This window comes from Mustelus asterias, chromosome 24 (assembly GCF_964213995.1).
Source record: "Mustelus asterias chromosome 24, sMusAst1.hap1.1, whole genome shotgun sequence".
Classification (NCBI taxonomy): Eukaryota; Metazoa; Chordata; class Chondrichthyes; order Carcharhiniformes; family Triakidae; genus Mustelus; species Mustelus asterias.
In genome coordinates, this window is record NC_135824.1 from 53,948,872 (window position 1) to 53,966,941 (window position 18,070).

At 52.6% G+C, this 18,070-nt stretch overlaps 1 protein-coding gene across 3 annotated transcripts; it reads right to left on the bottom strand.

Annotated features, from left to right (window-relative positions):
* Window positions 1-2,422: 2,422 nt before the first annotated feature.
* LOC144511440 (guanine nucleotide-binding protein G(I)/G(S)/G(O) subunit gamma-8-like) lies at window positions 2,423-14,579 on the bottom strand. Of its 3 annotated transcripts, none has more exons than XM_078241795.1 (3): window positions 14,516-14,579; window positions 6,414-6,526; window positions 2,423-2,725 (listed from the first exon to the last, which is right to left on the bottom strand). In XM_078241795.1, the coding sequence occupies exons 2-3, from the start codon at window positions 6,495-6,497 to the stop codon at window positions 2,600-2,602; spliced, it is 210 nt and encodes a 69-aa protein (XP_078097921.1). In that variant the 5' UTR covers window positions 6,498-6,526; window positions 14,516-14,579; the 3' UTR covers window positions 2,423-2,599. The 3 variants fall into 3 exon arrangements, with proteins under 3 accessions (XP_078097921.1, XP_078097922.1, XP_078097920.1); XM_078241796.1 differs by having other exon boundaries at window positions 14,544-14,562; XM_078241794.1 differs by having other exon boundaries at window positions 14,447-14,532.
* Between the last annotated feature and the right edge of the window lie 3,491 nt (window positions 14,580-18,070).

The window sequence follows — 18,070 nt, forward strand, 5'->3', positions numbered from 1 at the left end:
CTTCAAGAACCAAGTACCAAGTGCCAAGTACTCATCCGGGTACTTTTTAAAGGATGTGAGGCCTCCCGCCTCCACCGCCCTCCCAGGCAGCGCATTCCAGACCCTCACCACCCTCTGGGTAAAAAAGGTTTTTCCTCAAATCCCCCCCCTCAACCTCCCACCCCTCACCTTGAACCTATGTCCCTTCGTGACTGACTCTTCAGCAAAGGGGAACAGCTGCTTCCTTATCCAATCTGTCCATGTCCCTCATAATCTTGAACACCTCAATCAGGTCGATCAGGCCAGTCCAAAGATGTGCGGGTTAGGTGGATTGGCCATGCTAAATTGCCCCTTAGTGTCCAAAGATGTGCGGGTTAGGTGGATTGGCCATGCTAAATTGCCCCTTAGTGTCCAAAGATGTACGGGTTAGGTGGATTGGCCATGCTAAATTGCCCCTTAGTGTCCAAAGATGTACGGGTTAGGTGGATTGGCCATGCTAAATTGCCCCTTAGTGTCCAAAGATGTACGGGTTAGGTGGATTGGCCATGCTAAATTGCCCCTTAGTGTCCAAAGATGTGCGGGTTAGGTGGATTGGCCATGCTAAATTGCCCCTTAGTGTTCAAAGATGTGCGGGTTAGGTGGATTGGCCATGCTAAATTGCCCCTTAGTGTCCAAAGATGTGCGGGTTAGGCGGATTGGCCATGCTAAATTGCCCCTTAGTGTCCAAAGATGTGCGGGTTAGGCGGATTGGCCATGCTAAATTGCCCCTTAGTGTCCCGGGATGTGTAGGTTAGAGGGATTAGCAGGGTAAATTTGTGGGGATAGGGCTAGGGGGGTTGGAATTGTTTGTCAGTGCAGGCTCGATGGGCCGAATGGCCTCCTTCTGCGCTGTAGGGTTCCTAAGATTCTTAAGACGTTGCCCCTCAGTCTTCTCTGCTCCAATAACAACTACCCAAGCCTATCCAACCTCTCTTTATAACTTGAATGCTCCATCCCAGGCAGCATCCTGGTGAATCTCCTCTGCACCCCCTCCAGTGCAATCACGTCCTTCCGATAATGTGGCGACCAGAACTGCACACTGTGCTCCAGCTGTGGCCTCACCAAAGTTCTGTACAATTCCAACATGACTTCCCTGCTTTTGTAATCTATGCCTCGATTGATAAAGGCGAGTGTCTTTTTCACCATCCTACTAACATGGCCTTTTGTCTTCAAAGATCAATAGACAAACACAAGTCAGGAGTGTGATGGAATACTCCCCACTTGCCTGGATGGGTGCGACTCCAACAACACTCAAGAAGCTCGACACCATCCAGGACAAAGCAGCCCCACTTGATTGGCACCTCATCCACAAACACCCACTCCCTCCGCCACCGACGCTCAGTAGCAGCAGTGTGTACTATCTACAAGATGCACTGCAGCAACTCACCAAAGATCCTTAGGCAGCGCCTTCCAAACCCACCACCACTCCCATCTAGAAGGACAAGGGCAGCAGATACATGGGAACACCACCACCTGCAAACTCCCCTCCAAGCCACTCACCATCCTGACTTGGAAATATATCGCCGTTCCTTCGCAGTCGCTGGGTCAAAACCTGGAATTCCCTCCCTAACGGCATTGTGGGTCAACCCACAGCACGGGGACTGCAGCGATTCAAGATGGCGGCTCACCACCACCTTCTCAAGGGGCAACTAGGGATGGGCAATAAATGTTGGCCCAACCAGCGACGCCCATGTCCCACGAATGAATAAAGAAAACACGCCAAGGTCCCTTTGTCCCACAGAACGTCCTAGTGCCACGTCATCCCTTGAGTTCCTCCTTGTCAGATTTACTCCTTCCAAAGTTTAGCCCCTTGGAGAATGATTCTTGGAGATTCCAGGGAGACCCTGATGTGTCAAAGACCCTGGGTTAGTGACAGAACAATGTGCGCAGCGGGTTAGCACTGCTGCCTCACAGCGCCAGGGACCTGGGTTCGATTCCCGGCTTGGGTCACTCTCTGTGTGGAGTTTGCACATTCTCCCCGTGTCTGCGTGGGTTTCCTCCGGGTGCTCCGGTTTCCTCCCACAGTCCAAAAGACGTGCGGGTTAGGGTGCATCGGCCGTGCTAAATTCTCCCTCCGTGTTACCCGAACAGGCACCGGAGTGTGGCGACTAGGGGATTTTCACAGTAACTTCACTGCAGTGTGAATGTAAGCCGACTTGTGACACTAATGAATAAACTTTTTAACTTTAACCTCTCAGTTGGTGATGAAGAATTATTTCTAAGTCCTTGTGTGTGAGAATGCAGGACACAACCGTTCCGATATTCCCCTGCTTATATATCTCATCTATCACACTATGTGGCATGGATTTCCACTGCGGATAAGCTAGACGGTATTAAGCTTAACTCCCTATCTGTGGAGTTTCATTCCATAAAAGGTCATAACATGAAGAGGGAGGGAACAAACTAGTTTATTTATTTTTTTCAAATTAGGAGGTTGCTAATCACCTCACTCGTGAGAGGATTGGTGACGAATCTGCCTCTTTCGTTGGTACGCATGTTCATCTCGAGGTTCTGGATCCAAACCCCTCGCAAAGCCATCCTGGGTGCCGTCAACATGGGTGAGGGGTCAGGCAGTGACTCTCTACAGGATGGAACACATGCCCTTGTCCCGGAAGGGGTTGTTGGAGTTGGGGACGGGAGTAACGAGGGGATCTTCCTTGGCATGTTCCTCACAGTAAGCCAACAGCTCAGCAGCAGCCTTGGAGACCTGGAGTGAGAGACAGAGATGGAGAGAGAGAGAGATAGAGTGAGATAGAGAGCGAGAGTGACAGAGAATAGAGAGACAGAGACAGACAGAAATAAATAGACAGAGAGAGAGAGACAGAGAGAGTGAAGGAGAGTGAGAGAGGGAGAGACATAGAGAGAGAGACACAGAGAGAGTCACACAGAGAGAAACAGAGACAGAGAGAGACAGTGAGAGAGACAGAGAAGGGAGAGACGAAGAGAGGGGGAGGGACAGAGAAAGATAGAGTGAAACAGAGGGAGAGAGAGACAGAGAGAGCGAAGGAGAGAGAGATTGAGTGAGAGAGAGACACAGAGAGAGACAGAGACAGAGAGACAGTGCAAGAGAGATAGAGAGAGAGGGGGAGGGACAGAGCAAGATAGAGTGAGACAGAGAGAGAGAGAGAGGGGGAGGGACAGAGAAAGATAGAGTGAGACAGAGAGCGAGAGGGAGACAGAGAGAGAGGGGGGGGAGGGACAGAGAAAGATAGAGTGAGACAGAGAGAGAGCGAGAGAGAGAGAGAGAGGGAAGGACAGAGAAAGATAGAGAGAGAGACAGAGAGAGAGAGGGGGGGAGGGACAGAGAAAGATAGAGTGAGACAGAGAGAGAGAGAGAGACAGAGAGAGAGAGACAGGGACAGAGAGAGAGACAGAGAGAGAGACAGAGAGAGCGAAGGAGAGAGAGATAGAGTGAGAGAGAGACACAGAGAAAGAGAGACAGAGACAGAGAGAGACAGTGCAAGTGAGACAGAGAGAGAGAGAGGGAGAGACAGATAGAGAGAGAGAGAGAGTCAGAGAGAGAGAGACAGAGAGAAACAGAGACAGAGAGAGACAGTGAGAGAGACAGAGAAGAGAGACAGAGAAGAGAGAGAGACAGAGAGAGGGGGAGGGACAGAGAAAGATAGAGTGAGACTGTACTTCAGGACAGGCACAGCACGGGGTTAGATACAGAGTAAAGCTCCCTCTACACTGTCCCCCATCACACACTCCCAGGGCAGGTACAGCACGGGGTTAGGTACAGAGTAAAGCTCCCTCTACACTGTCCCCCATCAAACACTCCCCGGACAGGTACAGCACGGGGTTAGATACAGAGTAAAGCTCCCTCTACCCTGTCCCCCATCAAACACTCCCAGGACAGGTACAGCACGGGGTTAGATACAGAGTAAAGCTCCCTCTACACTGTCCCCCATCAAACACCCCCAGGACAGGTACAGCACGGGGTTAGATACAGAGTAAAGTTCCCTCTACACTGTCCCCCATCAAACACTCCCAGGACAGGTACAGCACGGGGTTAGATACAGAGTAAAGCTCCCTCTACACTGTCCCCATCAAACACTCCCAGGACAGGTACAGCACAGGATTAGATACAGAGTAAAGCTCCCTCTACACTGTCCCCATCAAACAATCTCACGATAGTGCAGCACAGGATTAGATACAGAGTAAAGCTCCCTCTACACTGTCCCCCATCAAACACTCCCAGGACAGGTACAGCATGGGGTTAGATACAGTGTAAAGCTCCCTCTTCACTGTCCCCATCAAACACTCCCAGGACAGGTACAGCACGGGGTTAGATACAGAGTAAAGCTCCCTCTACACTGTCCTCCGTCAAACACTCCCAGGTCAAGTACAGCATGGGGTTAGTTGCAGAGTAAAGCTCCCTCTACGCAGTCCCCATCAAACACTCCCAGGACAGGTGCAGCATAGGGTTAGATGTTTTTAATGGAAGTTTGATAATCTCTAGCTAACTCAGCAGTGGACCCCACTGGAGGTTACAGAGATAGGGAGGCATGTGGGGCTGGAGGAGGTCACAGAGAGAGGGAGGAGGGTAGGTGCTGGAGGAGGTTACAGAGATAGGGAGGCATGTGGGGCTGGAGGAGGTCACAGAGAGAGGGAGGAGTGTAGGTGCTGGAGGAGGTTACAGAGATAGGGAAGGATGTGGGGCTGGAGGAGATTACAGAGATAGGGAGGGACACGGGGCTGGAGGAGGTTACAGAGATAGTGGGGGATGTGGGGCTGGAGGAGGTCACAGGGATAGGGAGGGATGTGGGGTGGAGGAGGTTACAGCGACAGGGAGGGATGTGTGGCTGGAGGAGGTTACAGAGATAGGGAGGGATGTGGGTCTGGAAGAGGTTACAGAGATAGGGAGGGATGTGGGGCTGGAGGAGGTTACAGAGATAGGGAGGGATGTGGTGCTGGAGGAGGTTACAGAGATAGGGAGGGTTGAAGGGGCTGGACGAGTTTACAGAGATAGGGAGGGATGTGGGTCTGGAGGAGGTTACATAGATAGGGAGGGTTGTAGGGGCTGGAGGAGGTTACAGAGATAGGGAGGGATGTGGGGCTGGAGGAGGTTACAGAGATAGGGAGGGATGTGGGGCTGGAGGAGGTTACAGGGATAGGGTGGGATGTGGGGGCTGGAGGAGGTTTAGGGATAGGGAGGGATGTGGGGCTGGAGGAGGTTACAGAGACAGGGAGGAGTGTAGGTGCTGGAGGAGGTTACAGAGATAGGGAGGCATGTGGGGCTGGAGGAGGTTACAGAGATAGGGAAGCATCTGGGGCTGGAGGAGATTACAGAGATAGGGAGGAGTGTAGGTGCTGGAGGAGGTTACAGAGAAAAGGAAGGATGTGGGGCTGGAGGAGATTACAGAGATAGGGAGGGACACGGGGCTGGAGGAGGTTACAGAGATAGGGGGGATCTGGGGCTGGAGGAGGTCACAGGGATAGGGAGGGACGTGGGGTTGAGGAGGTTACAGCGACAGGGAGGGATGTGTGGCTGGAGGAGGTTACAGAGATAGGGAGGGATGTGGGTCTGGAAGAGGTTACCGAGATAGGGAGGGATGTGGGGCTGGAGGAGGTTACAGAGATAGGGAGAGATGTGGTGCTGGAGGAGGTTACAGAGATAGGGATGTGGGGCTGGAGGAGGTTACAGAGATGGGGAGGGATGTGGGGGCTGGAGGAGGTTTAGGGATAGGGAGGGATGTGGGGCTGGAGGAGGTTACAGAGATAGGGAGGGACGTGGGGCTGGAGGAGGTTACAGAGATAGGGAGGGACGTGGGGCTGGAGGAGGTTACAGAGATAGGGAGGGATGTGGGGGCTGGAGGAGGTTTAGGGATAGGGAGGGATGTGGGGCTGGAGGAGGTTACAGAGATAGGGAGGGACGTGGGGCTGGAGGAGGTTACAGAGATAGGGAGGGACGTGGGGCTGGAGGAGGTTACAGAGATAGGGAGGGACGTGGGGCTGGAGGAGGTTACAGAGATAGGGAGGGTTGTAGGGGCTGGAGGAGGTTACAGAGAAAGGGAGAGATGTGGTGCTGGAGGAGGTTACAGAGATAGGGAGGGATGTGGGGGCTGGAGGAGGTTACAGAGATAGGGAGGGATGTGGGGGCTGGAGGAGGTTTAGGGATAGGGAGGGATGTGGGGCTGGAGGAGGTTACAGAGATAGGGAGGGACGTGGGGCTGGAGGAGGTTACAGAGATAGGGAGGGACGTGGGGCTGGGTGATGGAGGGGTTTAAATGGGTGGATTGGAGTTATATATTTGATGGATTGATGGAGCTGGGAGTCAGTGTCGGTGAGTCAGAGAGTGCGGGATGTCCTGGTAACTGGGGGGCAGTTGGTGTCTCAGTGTTGAGCACCATGGGGTTGGATCGCCGGCTGTTCCTGGGTGACTGGATCCTCACCTGCATCCTGTCGATGTGGACCTCCAGTTTCAACTGCTCGACCGCCATGCGGGCCTCCGCAATCTTGGCCGTCTGGTTGGGCATCTCACCTCACTCTAGTCCACCTCCTCAACCTGGAATACAAACCGAGGCGTGAGGAGAGAAGGGAAGGCCGTTAACCAGCCCAGGGGTACACTGGCACGGTGCCAATGTCACTGGCCTGTAGTCCCGCATTGGTAGACACGGGTTCAATTAATATCTAACCCAGGCCGGGGATTGGCTGGTTCCCTCAGGGCGGGACCCATCCTGGAAGATTCAGTAACCTAGTCAAGCATCCGTTGACTTTCCACTGATTGGCCGATCCCGGCAGTGGGTGGGGTCAGTAAATTCCATCCCTAATCCCAGTAATGATAACCTTGAAACTACCATCGATTGTCGTAAAAACCCATCTGGTTCACTAATGTCCCCTTTTACCCCAGCTTGGTATGGGCTCCTGCTCTGTCCAAGACCACAAGTAACTACAAAAGGTCGTGAATGTAGCCCAGTCCATCACGCAAACCAGCCTCCCATCCATTGACTCCGTCTACACTTCCCGCTGCCTCGGCAAAGCAGCCAGCATAATCAGGGACCCCACACACCCCAGACATTCTCTCTTCCACCTTCTTCTGTCGGGAAAAAGATACAAAAGTCAGTCCAGATCCCTGGAATGAAGAGCTTGTTGTATGAGGAACGGTTGAGGACTCTGGGTCTGTATTCGTTGGAGTTTAGAAGGATGAGGGGGGATCTTATTGAAACTTACAGCATACTGCGAGGCCTGGATAGAGTGGACGTGGAGAGGATGTTTCCACTAGTAGGAAAAACTAGAACCAGAGGGCACAACCTCAGGCTAAAGGGACGATCCTTTAAAACAGAGATGAGGAGGAATTTCTTCAGCCAGAGAGTGGTGAATCTGTGGAAGTCTTTGCCGCAGAAGGCTGTGGAGGCCAGGTCATTGAGTGTCTTTAAGACAGAGATAGATAGGTTCTTGATTAATAAGGGGATCAGGGGTTATGGGGAAAGGGCAGGAGAATGGGGATGATCACTGGAAAGACGGAGGATGAGGGGTGACCTAATAGAGGTGCATAAAATTATGAAAGGCATAGATAGGGTGAACGGTGGGAAGCTTTTTCCCAGATCGGTGGTGACCTTCACGAGGGGTCATAGGTTCAAGGTGACGGGGGGAAGATTTAACACGGATATCAGAAGGACGTATTTTACACAGAGGGTGGTGGGGGCCTGGAATGCGCTGCCGGGCAAGGTGGTGGAGGCGGACACACTGGGAACGTTTAAGACTTATCTAGATAGCCACATGAACGGAGTGGGAATGGAGGGATACAAAAGAATGGTCTAGTTTGGACCAGGGAGCGGCGCGGGCTTGGAGGGCCGAAGGGCCTGTTCCTGTGCTGTTTTGTTCTTTGTTCTTTGTTGTTGTTCTTTGAGAAAAGAATCAGCCATGATTGAATGGCGGAGCAGACTCGATGGGCCGAGTGGCCTAATTCTGCTCCTATGTCTTATGGTCTTATGCATCACGGACCAACCGGCTCAAGAGCAGCTTCTTCCCTGCTGCCATCGGACTTTCGAATGGACCTACCATGTATAAAGTTGATCTTTCTCTACACTCTATCTGTGACTGTAGCAATACATTCTGCACTCTCTCCCTTCCTTCTCCCCTATGTACTCTACGAGCGGTATGCTTTGTGCAGCGCGCAAAGAAACAGTACTTTTCACTGTATCCCGATACACATGACAATAATAAATCAAATCAAATTTTAGGGAAGGAAATCTGCCGTCCTTACCCGGTCTGGCCTACATGTGACTCCAGAGCCACAGCAATGCGGTTGGCTCTTAAATGCCCCTCTGAAATGGCCGCTGTGGGGTAATTAGGGATGGGTAATAAATGGTGACCTAATGACGCCCATGAAAGAGTTAATATAAAAAGCCTTGCAATGTCCAAATGGGCAATGAAGATTGTGGTTCCAATAGAGAGGCTATCAGACTGTGTACAGGCAAACTCCCTCAAACAGCCAGTGAGAATGAACAGATAATTGATCTTAATGATAACTAAGGAATGATTCAGTTGAGGCGATGAAGGGGATTGAAAGTGCTGATAGGGTCGGCAAAGAGAAACCACTTCCGTTGGTGAGGGAGTTGTCGGGGTGTGGGGTGGGAGACTGAGGTGAGGGGAGTTGTGCAGTGGGGGACAGAAGCGGGAGATGTGATTGGAAGGGGGGTGGCAGTGAGGGTGTTGAGGGGAATTGTGTGGGGGGGCCGGGGGTAAGGGGAAGCTGTGCATTGGGAAGGGGAGGGAGCTGTCCCCGTGAAGGGAGTGTGTGGGGGGAGTTGTAAGAGGGGGAGGGTGTGGGAGAAGGGAGAATGTGCTTGGGGGAATAGAGTGCGGCAGTGAGGGGGATGAGGGGGAATAGTGGGAGGGTAGGGGGTAGCAGTGTGGAGGGGAGCGGTGCGGGGGGGGGGGGAGGAGCAGGGGGCAGCTGTGCGTAGCAGGGGGAATTATACAGCAGTGAGGGAGGGGGGAGCGAGAGAAGTTCTGTGGAGGGCAGGGGTAGCTGTTTGGGGTGGTGTTGTGCAGGTGGGAGGAGTTGGGGGGGCAGCTGTGTGACGGGGAGTTGTGTATGTGAGGGGGGGAGTGCACGGGGGGGGGAAGTGTGTGGGGAGGAGTTGTGTACGGGGTAAGGGATAGTTTTGTGGGGGGGAGAGGGTTTGGGAGTAGGGGGATCTGTGCATGGAGGGGGAGTTGTGTGGGGGGTAAGGAGTAGTTTGTGTGTGGGGGGGTTGGGGGGTCTGTGCATGGAGGGGGAGTTGTGTGGCCCTGAGGGGGGTAAAGGGTAGCTGTGTGTGTGGGGGGGTGTTGTGCAGGGGGAGGAGTTGAGGGGTAGTTGTGCTGGGTGGGAGGGTTGGAGGGGTAGGGGGTTGGGGGCACGGGTAAATACCCAGAACAAGATAAGCGGAACCTTAACATTCAAGCCGGAGCACTCAAGCACTCAAGGGTGACTCCTTCACACAAAGAGGATTGGAAATCCAGAACTCCCAACCCAAGAACCAAACAGCCAAGACTCAACGAGGGGGAGGGTGGGGGTGAGAGGTTGGGCGGGGCGGGGGGGGGCGGTGGCGGGTAGTCAAACGAGAATTTCAAAACTGAAGTTGATTTTTTTCTCAATCAAACAAGGGTATTGAGGGAACCAAGATGGGTAGATGGAGTCCAGATACAGATCAATCGTAATCTAATGGAATAGCAGAGGAGGCTTGAGGGGCTGAATGGCCTCCTCCTGATCCTTAGGCCTCGGAATTGTGGCCCGTTTTCATCTTCCCCTCGTGATCGCGAGGGTTTTGTGTGCCCAGTCTTGTCACTGTTTGAATTTTCCTTTCATTCCCACCTTTTCCGACCCAAGCCTCGAACTCTGAACCTGGGCAACCCTAATTCTGCTCCTATATCTTGTGGTCTACAGGCCGGGTCATTGAGTGTCTTTAAGACAGAGATAGATAGGTTCCTGATTGGCAAGGGGATCAAAGATTATGGGGAAAAGGCGGGAGAGTGGGATTGAGAAACATATCAGCCATGATTGAATGGCAGAGCAGACTCGATGGGCCGAATGGCCTAATTCTGCTCCTATATCTTGTGGTCTACGTTGCCTGTGACGTTTCCCCCATTCCAACGGTAACCAAGCTTCTGCTGGTGGCAAAATGCTTTGGGAGGACTTAGGGTTGTAAAAGGCGCTATATAAATGCAAGTCTTTCACCTTAAAGCAAGGCATTGAGAAGGACAAACTCACTCCTCTTAGAGTGAAGTGAAGCGACTTACGCGCAATAAATCACTTTGAAATGCGGGTCAGCGCCTTTTACTCAACTGACACAGTGAGATCCCACAAACAGCAAGGGGCTAAAGGGCCCATTCATCTCTTTTTGGCGGTGCCATTTGAGGAAGGATTGGTGGCTCTTTACCACGGTCTTCAGATAGCCCACGGGATCCTTGGAATTGGGTCAGCGGCACTTAGCGGCGTGGCTAACGGAATGGCTTCCCTGAAGTTCAATAGGCAAGATCAAACATGTGCAGATTCTGGCCCAGGGTTTGAACCCGTCGAGGAGAAGAAAGCCTCTCGGCCTACTCTGTGAGTTTATTCCTCTGCTCAGGCCTGGGTGTGAGGTGGAGGAGGCCCCCTTGTGAAGGGAGAGGCCTTTGTTCAGGGCCCAGCTGTGATGGGAGGGTAATGACCGAGTCGTCAAGGCCCTAATCATCGAGGAGAGAGGCCTCTGCTCAAGGCCTGTTGAGGGGAAAGGCCTCATCAAGGCCTATCTGAGGGGGAAAGGCCTCAACTGAGCCTGCCTCAGGGGGAATGCCTTCGTCAGGGCCCTGGTATGAAGGGGAAAGGCCTCTGTCCAAGGCCCTTTGAAGGGGGGAAGGCCTCATTCGGGCCTACCTGAGGGGGAATGGCTTTGTCAGGGTCCTGGTGTGAGTGGGCAAAGGCCTCTGTTCAAGGCCGTTTGAAGGGGAAATGGCCTCATTAGGGCCTACCTGAGGGAGAATGGCTTTGTCAGGGCCCTGGTTGGAAGGGAAAAGGCCTTTGTCCAAGGCCCTTTGAAAGGGGAAAAGCCTCAATCCGGGCCTACCTGAGGGGCAATGGCTTTGTCAGAGCCCTGGTGTGAGGGAGAAAGGCCTCATCAGAGCCTACCTGAGGGGGAATGGCCTCATCTGAGCCTATCTCAGGGGGAATGCCTTCGTCAGGGCCCTGGTTGGAAAGGGAAAGGCCTCTGTCCATCCCTTTGAAGGGGGAAAGGCCTCATTAGGGCCTACCTGAGGGGGAATGCCTTCGTCAGGGCCCTGGTGTGAGGGGGGAAAGGCCTCTGTTCAAGGCCCTTTGAAGGGGAAAAGGCTTCATTTGGGCCTATCTGAGGGGGAGTGGATTTGTCAGGGCCCTGGTGTGAGGAGGGAAAGGTTTCTGTTCAAAGGTGAGAGAAAGTGTTGCACTTCTTGGGCTCGGATTGCTACAGGAGGGCATGGCTGATTACTAACTCCTGAGGCAAACAGAAGAAGGGCTGGAATCAAAGCCCCCCTCCACCGCCGCCCCCCCCCCCCCCCCGCTGCCCCCACTCCTCCTAACCCCCAACTCATTGTGTCCCATCCCCTTGTCAAGGAGACCATCACTAGGGTGGGTACAAGCTCGAGGACATCTACCCAGCAATTGGCCAAGTAAGACAGGCGGCGTGGGGAGGGTCAGACTGGACACCTCTGACAATGCAGCACCCCCTCAGGACTGCACAGGGCAGCATGGGCCTGGGCGATGGGCTGGAAGCCTCAGCTTTGTGTCGAATGGTGTCAACACCGGGTGGGATGGGAGTCGTCCACTGGGTCCAGCGTCTCCTGGGGAACAGACACGTGAAAGCCTACAAATAATCTGGAGTGATTTCTAATTATAAACTCTCCTCCTGGCAGCTCGATGAGCAGATAGAGATCGTGCCCAGGGAATTGGATCTGCTCAGACATGCCGACTGCCAGTTATTGACCAGAGCTAAGCCCTCCCCCAGGGAAACACAGTGAGGTCTTTGTGCCTAACAGAGGGAACCTCGTGGTATTTACACCGTACCGGGAACCAGTGGGTGTGCTGGAGCAGAGAGAGCGACCAGCATTCCCCTCTCCACCCACACAACAACTCCTTTCCCTCACCTACCCCTCCCCCCCACGCCCTCCGGCATCAACATTCCCCCCTCCTCATGCCCCCACCCCTCACTGCAATCCCCTCCCTCCTCCCCCTCCCTCCCACTCCCCCCTCCCTCCCACTCCCCCCTCCCTCCCCCTCCCTCCCCCTCCCTCCCACTCCCCCCTCCCTCCCCCTCCCCCTCCCTCCCCCCCCTCCTCCCCCCTTCTCCCTCCCTCCCCCTCCACACTCCCCTTCCCTCCCACTCCACCCCTCTCCCACCCTCACTCAATCCTCCGTCCGTCCAGGCTCTGATCCCCCTCCCTCTCACTATTCCCCCTCACGATCCCTCCAACAGGATCCACCTCCCTCCATCCCCTCCACCTCCCAATCGTACACCTCTGCCTCCCCCAAATGCTGGACAGTCACATCTGCAGAACATCAAATAAAGAACGGAGAATATTCACACACAGGCTGCGAAACATTCAGACCAGGGTAACCGTTATTGTACACTGCATCCGAACCCCTCGATTAGATTCCAGTCCGTAACTCACACCCGGGTATCTGTTATTCTATATATAAACCACCCCAAACCCCTCGGTTAGATTCCAGTCTGCAGCTCACTCCCGGGTATCTGTTATTCTATATATAAACCACCCCGTACCCCTCGATTAGATTCCAGTCTGTAACTCACTCCCGGGTATCTGTTATTCTATATATAAACCACCCCGTACCCCTCGATTAGATTCCAGTCTGTAACTCACTCCCGGGTATCTGTTATTCTATATATAAACCACCCCGAACCCCTCGATTAGATTCCAGTCTGCAGCTCACTCCCGGGTATCTGTTATTCTATATATAAACCACCCCGTACCCCTCGATTAGATTCCAGTCTGTAACTCACTCCCGGGTATCTGTTATTCTATATATAAACCACCCCGAACCCCTCGATTAGATTCAAGTCTGTAACTCACTCCCGGGTATCTGTTATTCTATATATAAACCACCCCGAACCCCTCGATTAGATTCAAGTCTGTCACTCACTCCCGGGTATCTGTTATTCTATATGTAAACCACCCCAAACCCCTCGGTTAGATTCCAGTCTGCAGCTCACTCCCGGGTATCTGTTATTCTATATATAAACCACCCCGAACCCCTCGATTAGATTCAAGTCTGTCACTCACTCCCGGGTATCTGTTATTCTATATGTAAACCACCCCAAACCCCTCGATTAGATTCCAGTCTGCAGCTCACTCCTGGGTATCTGTTATTCTATATATAAACCATCCCGAATCACTCAGTTAGATTCCAGTCTGTAATTCACTCCCGGCTATCCGCTATTCTGTATATAAACCACTCCAAACCCCTTGATTAGATTCCAGTCTGTAACTCACTCCCGAGTATCTGTTATTCTATCTATAAACCGCACTGAACCCCTTGATTAGATTCCAGTCTGTAACTCACTCCCGGGTATCTGTTATTCTATATATAAACCACCCCGAACCCCTCGATTAGATTCAAGTCTGTCACTCACTCCCGGGTATCTGTTATTCTATATGTAAACCACCCCAAACCCCTCGGTTAGATTCCAGTCTGCAGCTCACTCCCGGGTATCTGTTATTCTATATATAAACCACCCCGAACCCCTCGATTAGATTCAAGTCTGTCACTCACTCCCGGGTATCTGTTATTCTATATGTAAACCACCCCAAACCCCTCGATTAGATTCCAGTCTGCAGCTCACTCCTGGGTATCTGTTATTCTATATATAAACCATCCCGAATCACTCAGTTAGATTCCAGTCTGTAATTCACTCCCGGCTATCCGCTATTCTGTATATAAACCACTCCAAACCCCTTGATTAGATTCCAGTCTGTAACTCACTCCCGAGTATCTGTTATTCTATCTATAAACCGCACTGAACCCCTTGATTAGATTCCAGTCTGTAACTCACTCCCGGGTATCTGTTATTCTATATATAAACCACCCCAACCCCCTCAATTAGATTCCAGTCTGTAACTCACTTCCGGATATCTGTTATTCTACATATAAGTCACCCTGAATCACTTGACTAGATTCCAGTCTGTAACTCACACCCTGGGATCCGTTATTCTATATATAAACCACCCCGAACCCCTCGATAAGATTCCAGTCTGTAACTCACTCCCGGGTATCTGTTATTCTATATATAAACTACCCCGAACCTCTCGATTAGATTCCAGTATGTAACTCACTCCCGGGGTATCTGTTATTCTATATATAAACCACCCGAACCCCTCGATTAGATTCCAGTCTGTAACTCACTCCCGGGTATCTGTTATTGTATAGAATATAAACGACCCTGAACCCCTCCAATGTGTAACTCACTCCCTGGATGGTTACTGCTGATGCGATCGATTTGCCCTCTTTCGAGAACACAAAGTGTTGGCGAGATACCTGAGTAGACAACTAACAAGTTACCCACAGCTGTGAGCGGGTCTCATGGGTCTCTGCGGTGCCTGGCATCTGTTGACAGCCCCTGTTTACCATTGGCAACAGCTGGTGTTTAGCGAGGTAAAAAAACAGCCACGTACCAACACCAGCGGAGGCTCTTAACCCTTGCAGGCCCAAGACAACTGAAGGAAGTTCCTCGATACTCCACGCTGCTAATTGGCGCAGATGGCAGCAGCCATTGCCCCTTCCGTCCCCCTTCCCCTCCCCCCACTCCCCTATGTGGTGCAGTCCATGTGGACAGGCCCCATTCAAGGCCTTCCTGTCTCGTCTCTACCCGTGAGGAGGTAAGAAAGGTCCTTCCTGGATTGGTTGCCTTGGTGACAGGCCCGTGTTAGGTGGCAAACGGGGGACGGGGGACGGAAATGGGGGTAATTGTCAACATGCATTTGGGGGCTATCATTCCCCCAACACCACAGGGGAGGAAAGCTTCTGCCCCCTTCCTGCTCCTGATGCTGCCGACGCCATCTTGAAGGAGCCTCGGTGTTGAGGCTGGCGGCCATTTTAAATAGCCAGCCATTTTGGTAGACGGCAGCCACTAGGGCTTTAGTTTGAGCCTCTCGTGCGTCGACACAGGTCAGATGCGGTGGCAAGAAAAAAAATCTTCTGTGTCTTTGCGAATCAGCGATTTTCCTCACCCCAGCATGGCTGCCCCCGGTGGAGTGAGGGTAACCGTTGGATCCATGTCGCAGGCCGGGGTTCGGAGATCTCGGCGGCGGGGCATGGGGGGGGGGGGTGGTGTGGGGGGAAGGGATGGGGAGCTGGGGGGAAGGGATGGGGGGGGGGGCTGGGGGAGGGGAAGGATGGGGGGTAAGGTGGGGAAGTTACAGAGAGAGGGAGCTAGGTGGCAAGTTCATGGAGGGAGGGATTGGAACAGGAGAGTGAGAATTTTTAAATGGCCACCACCGCTCCCCCCCCCCCCCCCCCCCCCTCCGCCCCCCTTCCCCCTGCCAGACCCAGAGTAAATGTCGGTCGGTGAAATGCGTGGGAGCGGTGAGTGAATTGGACTGGGTCGTGTTTGGGATACAGGAACAGCCAGAGAGAACAATGAGTGTCAATTTTCTCCAGGGGCCGTTTAGGAATTAAAGGCTTCGCGGGAATAAAGTAGGCCGAAATTCTGCTTTTGCTTCCTTCCATTGCTTGTATTCTTTAGAGTACAATAAATCTTGTTGTATTCTGGGTTTTATTACAGAATGGCACAGTGCAGGAGAGGCCCTTCGGCCCATCGAGTCTCCACTGATGCATGAAATGCCCTAACCTGCCCACTTAATCCCACTTGCCAACACTTGGCCCATAGCCTTGAATGTTATGGCGTGCCGAGTACTCATCCAGGGGCGGCCCGGCGGCACAGTGGGTTAGCACTGCTGCCTCACAACGCCGGAGACCCGGGTTCGATTCCCGGCCTTGGGTCACTGTCTGTGACGTTGGAGTCTGCACGTTCTCCCCGTGGGTTTGCTCCGGTTTCCTCCCACAGTCCGAAAGACGCGCTGGTTAGGGTGCATTGACCCAAACAGGTGCCGAAATGTGGCGATGAGGGGAATATCACAGTAGCTTCATTGCGGTGTTAATGTAAGCCTTACTGGTGACTAATAAATAAAATTTTTTAAAACTTTACTTTTTAAAGGATGTGAGGTATCTACCACCTACCCTGGATTCCTAAACGGCCCCTGGAGAAAATTGACACTCATTGTTCTCTCTGGCTGTTCCTGTATCCCAAACACGACCCAGTCCAATTCACTCACCACCCCCACGGATTTCACCGACCGACATTTACTCTGGGTCTGGCAGCGGGAAGGCCGGGGGGGGTGGCTATTTTAAAATTCTCACCTTCCTGTTCCAATCCCTCCCTCCATGACCTTGCCACCAACTCCCTCTCTCTGTAACTTCCCCACCTTACCCCCCATCCTTCCCAGGCAGCCCATTCCAGGCCGCCACCAACCTCTGGGTAAAAAAGATTTTCCTCAAATCCCCCCTCAATCTCCCACCCCTCACTTTTAACTTGTGTCTTCGTGACTGACCCTTCAACTAAGGGGAACAGCTGCTCCCTAGCCACCCTGTCCATGCCCCTCATAATCTTGAACACCCCAATTAGGTCGCCCTTCAGTCTTCTTTGCTCCAGAGAAAACAACCCAAGCCTATTAATCGGGGCACAGAGTGCAAGAGCAAGGAGGTTATGCTGAACCTCACTTGGGAAAGGATATACTGGCACTGGAAGGGGTGCAGAGGAGATTCACCAGGTTGATTCCGGAGTTTAGAGGGTTGGCTTATGAGGAGAGACTGAGTAGACTGGGGCTATACTCATTGGAATTCAGAAGAATGAGGGGAGATCTTATAGAAACATATAAGATTATGAAGGGAATAGATAAGATAGAAGCAGGGAGGATGTTTCCACTGGCGGGTGAAACTGGAACGAGGGGGCATGGCTCAAAATAAGGGGGAGCAGATTTAGGACTGAGTTGAGGAGGAACTTCTTCACACAAAGGGTTGTGAATCTGTGGAATTCCCTGCCCAGTGAAGCAGTTGAGGCTACCTCATTGAATGTTTTTAAGGCAAGGATAGATAGATTTTTGAACAGTAAAGGAATTAAGGGTTATGGTGAGCGGGCGGGTAAGTGGAGCTGAGTCCACGAAAAGATCAGCCATGATCTTATTGAATGGCGGAGCAGGCTCGAGGGGCCAGATGGCCTACTCCTGCTCCTAGTTCTTATGTTCTACGTTCTTACGAATGTACGCAAGTCACCAGTTAGTCCTCAGCTGGAGTATTGTGTACAGTTCTGGGCGCCACACTATCGGAAGGATGTGAAAGCATTGGAGAGAGTGCGGAAGAGCTTCACAGGAATGGTTCCAGGGATGAGAAACTTCAGTTACGAGGAGAGATTGGAGAGGGTTGGGACCCTGTTCTCAGCAGGAACTTGGATATATAGAAACGCAGAAAATAGAAGCAGGCCATTCGGCCCTATGAGCCTACTCAAGGCGGAGATCTGATAGAGATGTTCAAAATCAGGAGGGGAGCCGGACGGAGCAGATCGGGAGAAACTGTTCCCCTCGGAAAAGGATCGAGAATGAGAGACACGGATTGAAAATGATTTGCAAAAGAAGCAAATGCGATGTGAGAAAAATACTCTCGCCCAGTGGGTGGCTGGGGTCTGGAATGTCCTGTCTGGAGGTGTGGTGGAGGCAGTTTCAATCATAGAATCCCTACAGTGCAGAAGGAGGCCATTCGGCCCATCGAGTCTGCACCGACCGCAATCCCACCCAGGCCCTATCCCCTTCACCCCATACATTTACCCTAGCTAGCCCCTCTGAAACTAAGGGGCAATTTTAGCACGGCCAATCCACCTACCCAGCACATCTTTCAGACTGTGGGAGGAAACCGGAGAACCCGGAGGAAACCCACGCAGACACGGGGAGAATGTGCAAACTCCGCACAGACAGTGACCCAAGCCGGGAATCGAACCTGGGTCCCTGGCGCAGTGAGGCAGCAGTGCTAACCCACTGTGCC

Excerpts from the sequence above, each read along its gene's own strand:
- LOC144511440 (XM_078241795.1), bottom strand. The coding sequence starts at position 6,497 with ATGCCCAACCAGACGGCCAAGATTGCGGAGGCCCGCATGGCGGTCGAG. Across the intron at positions 2,726-6,413 it reads TCCACATCGACAGGATGCAG|GTCTCCAAGGCTGCTGCTGA; the intron begins GTGAGGATCCAG and ends CTCTCACTCCAG.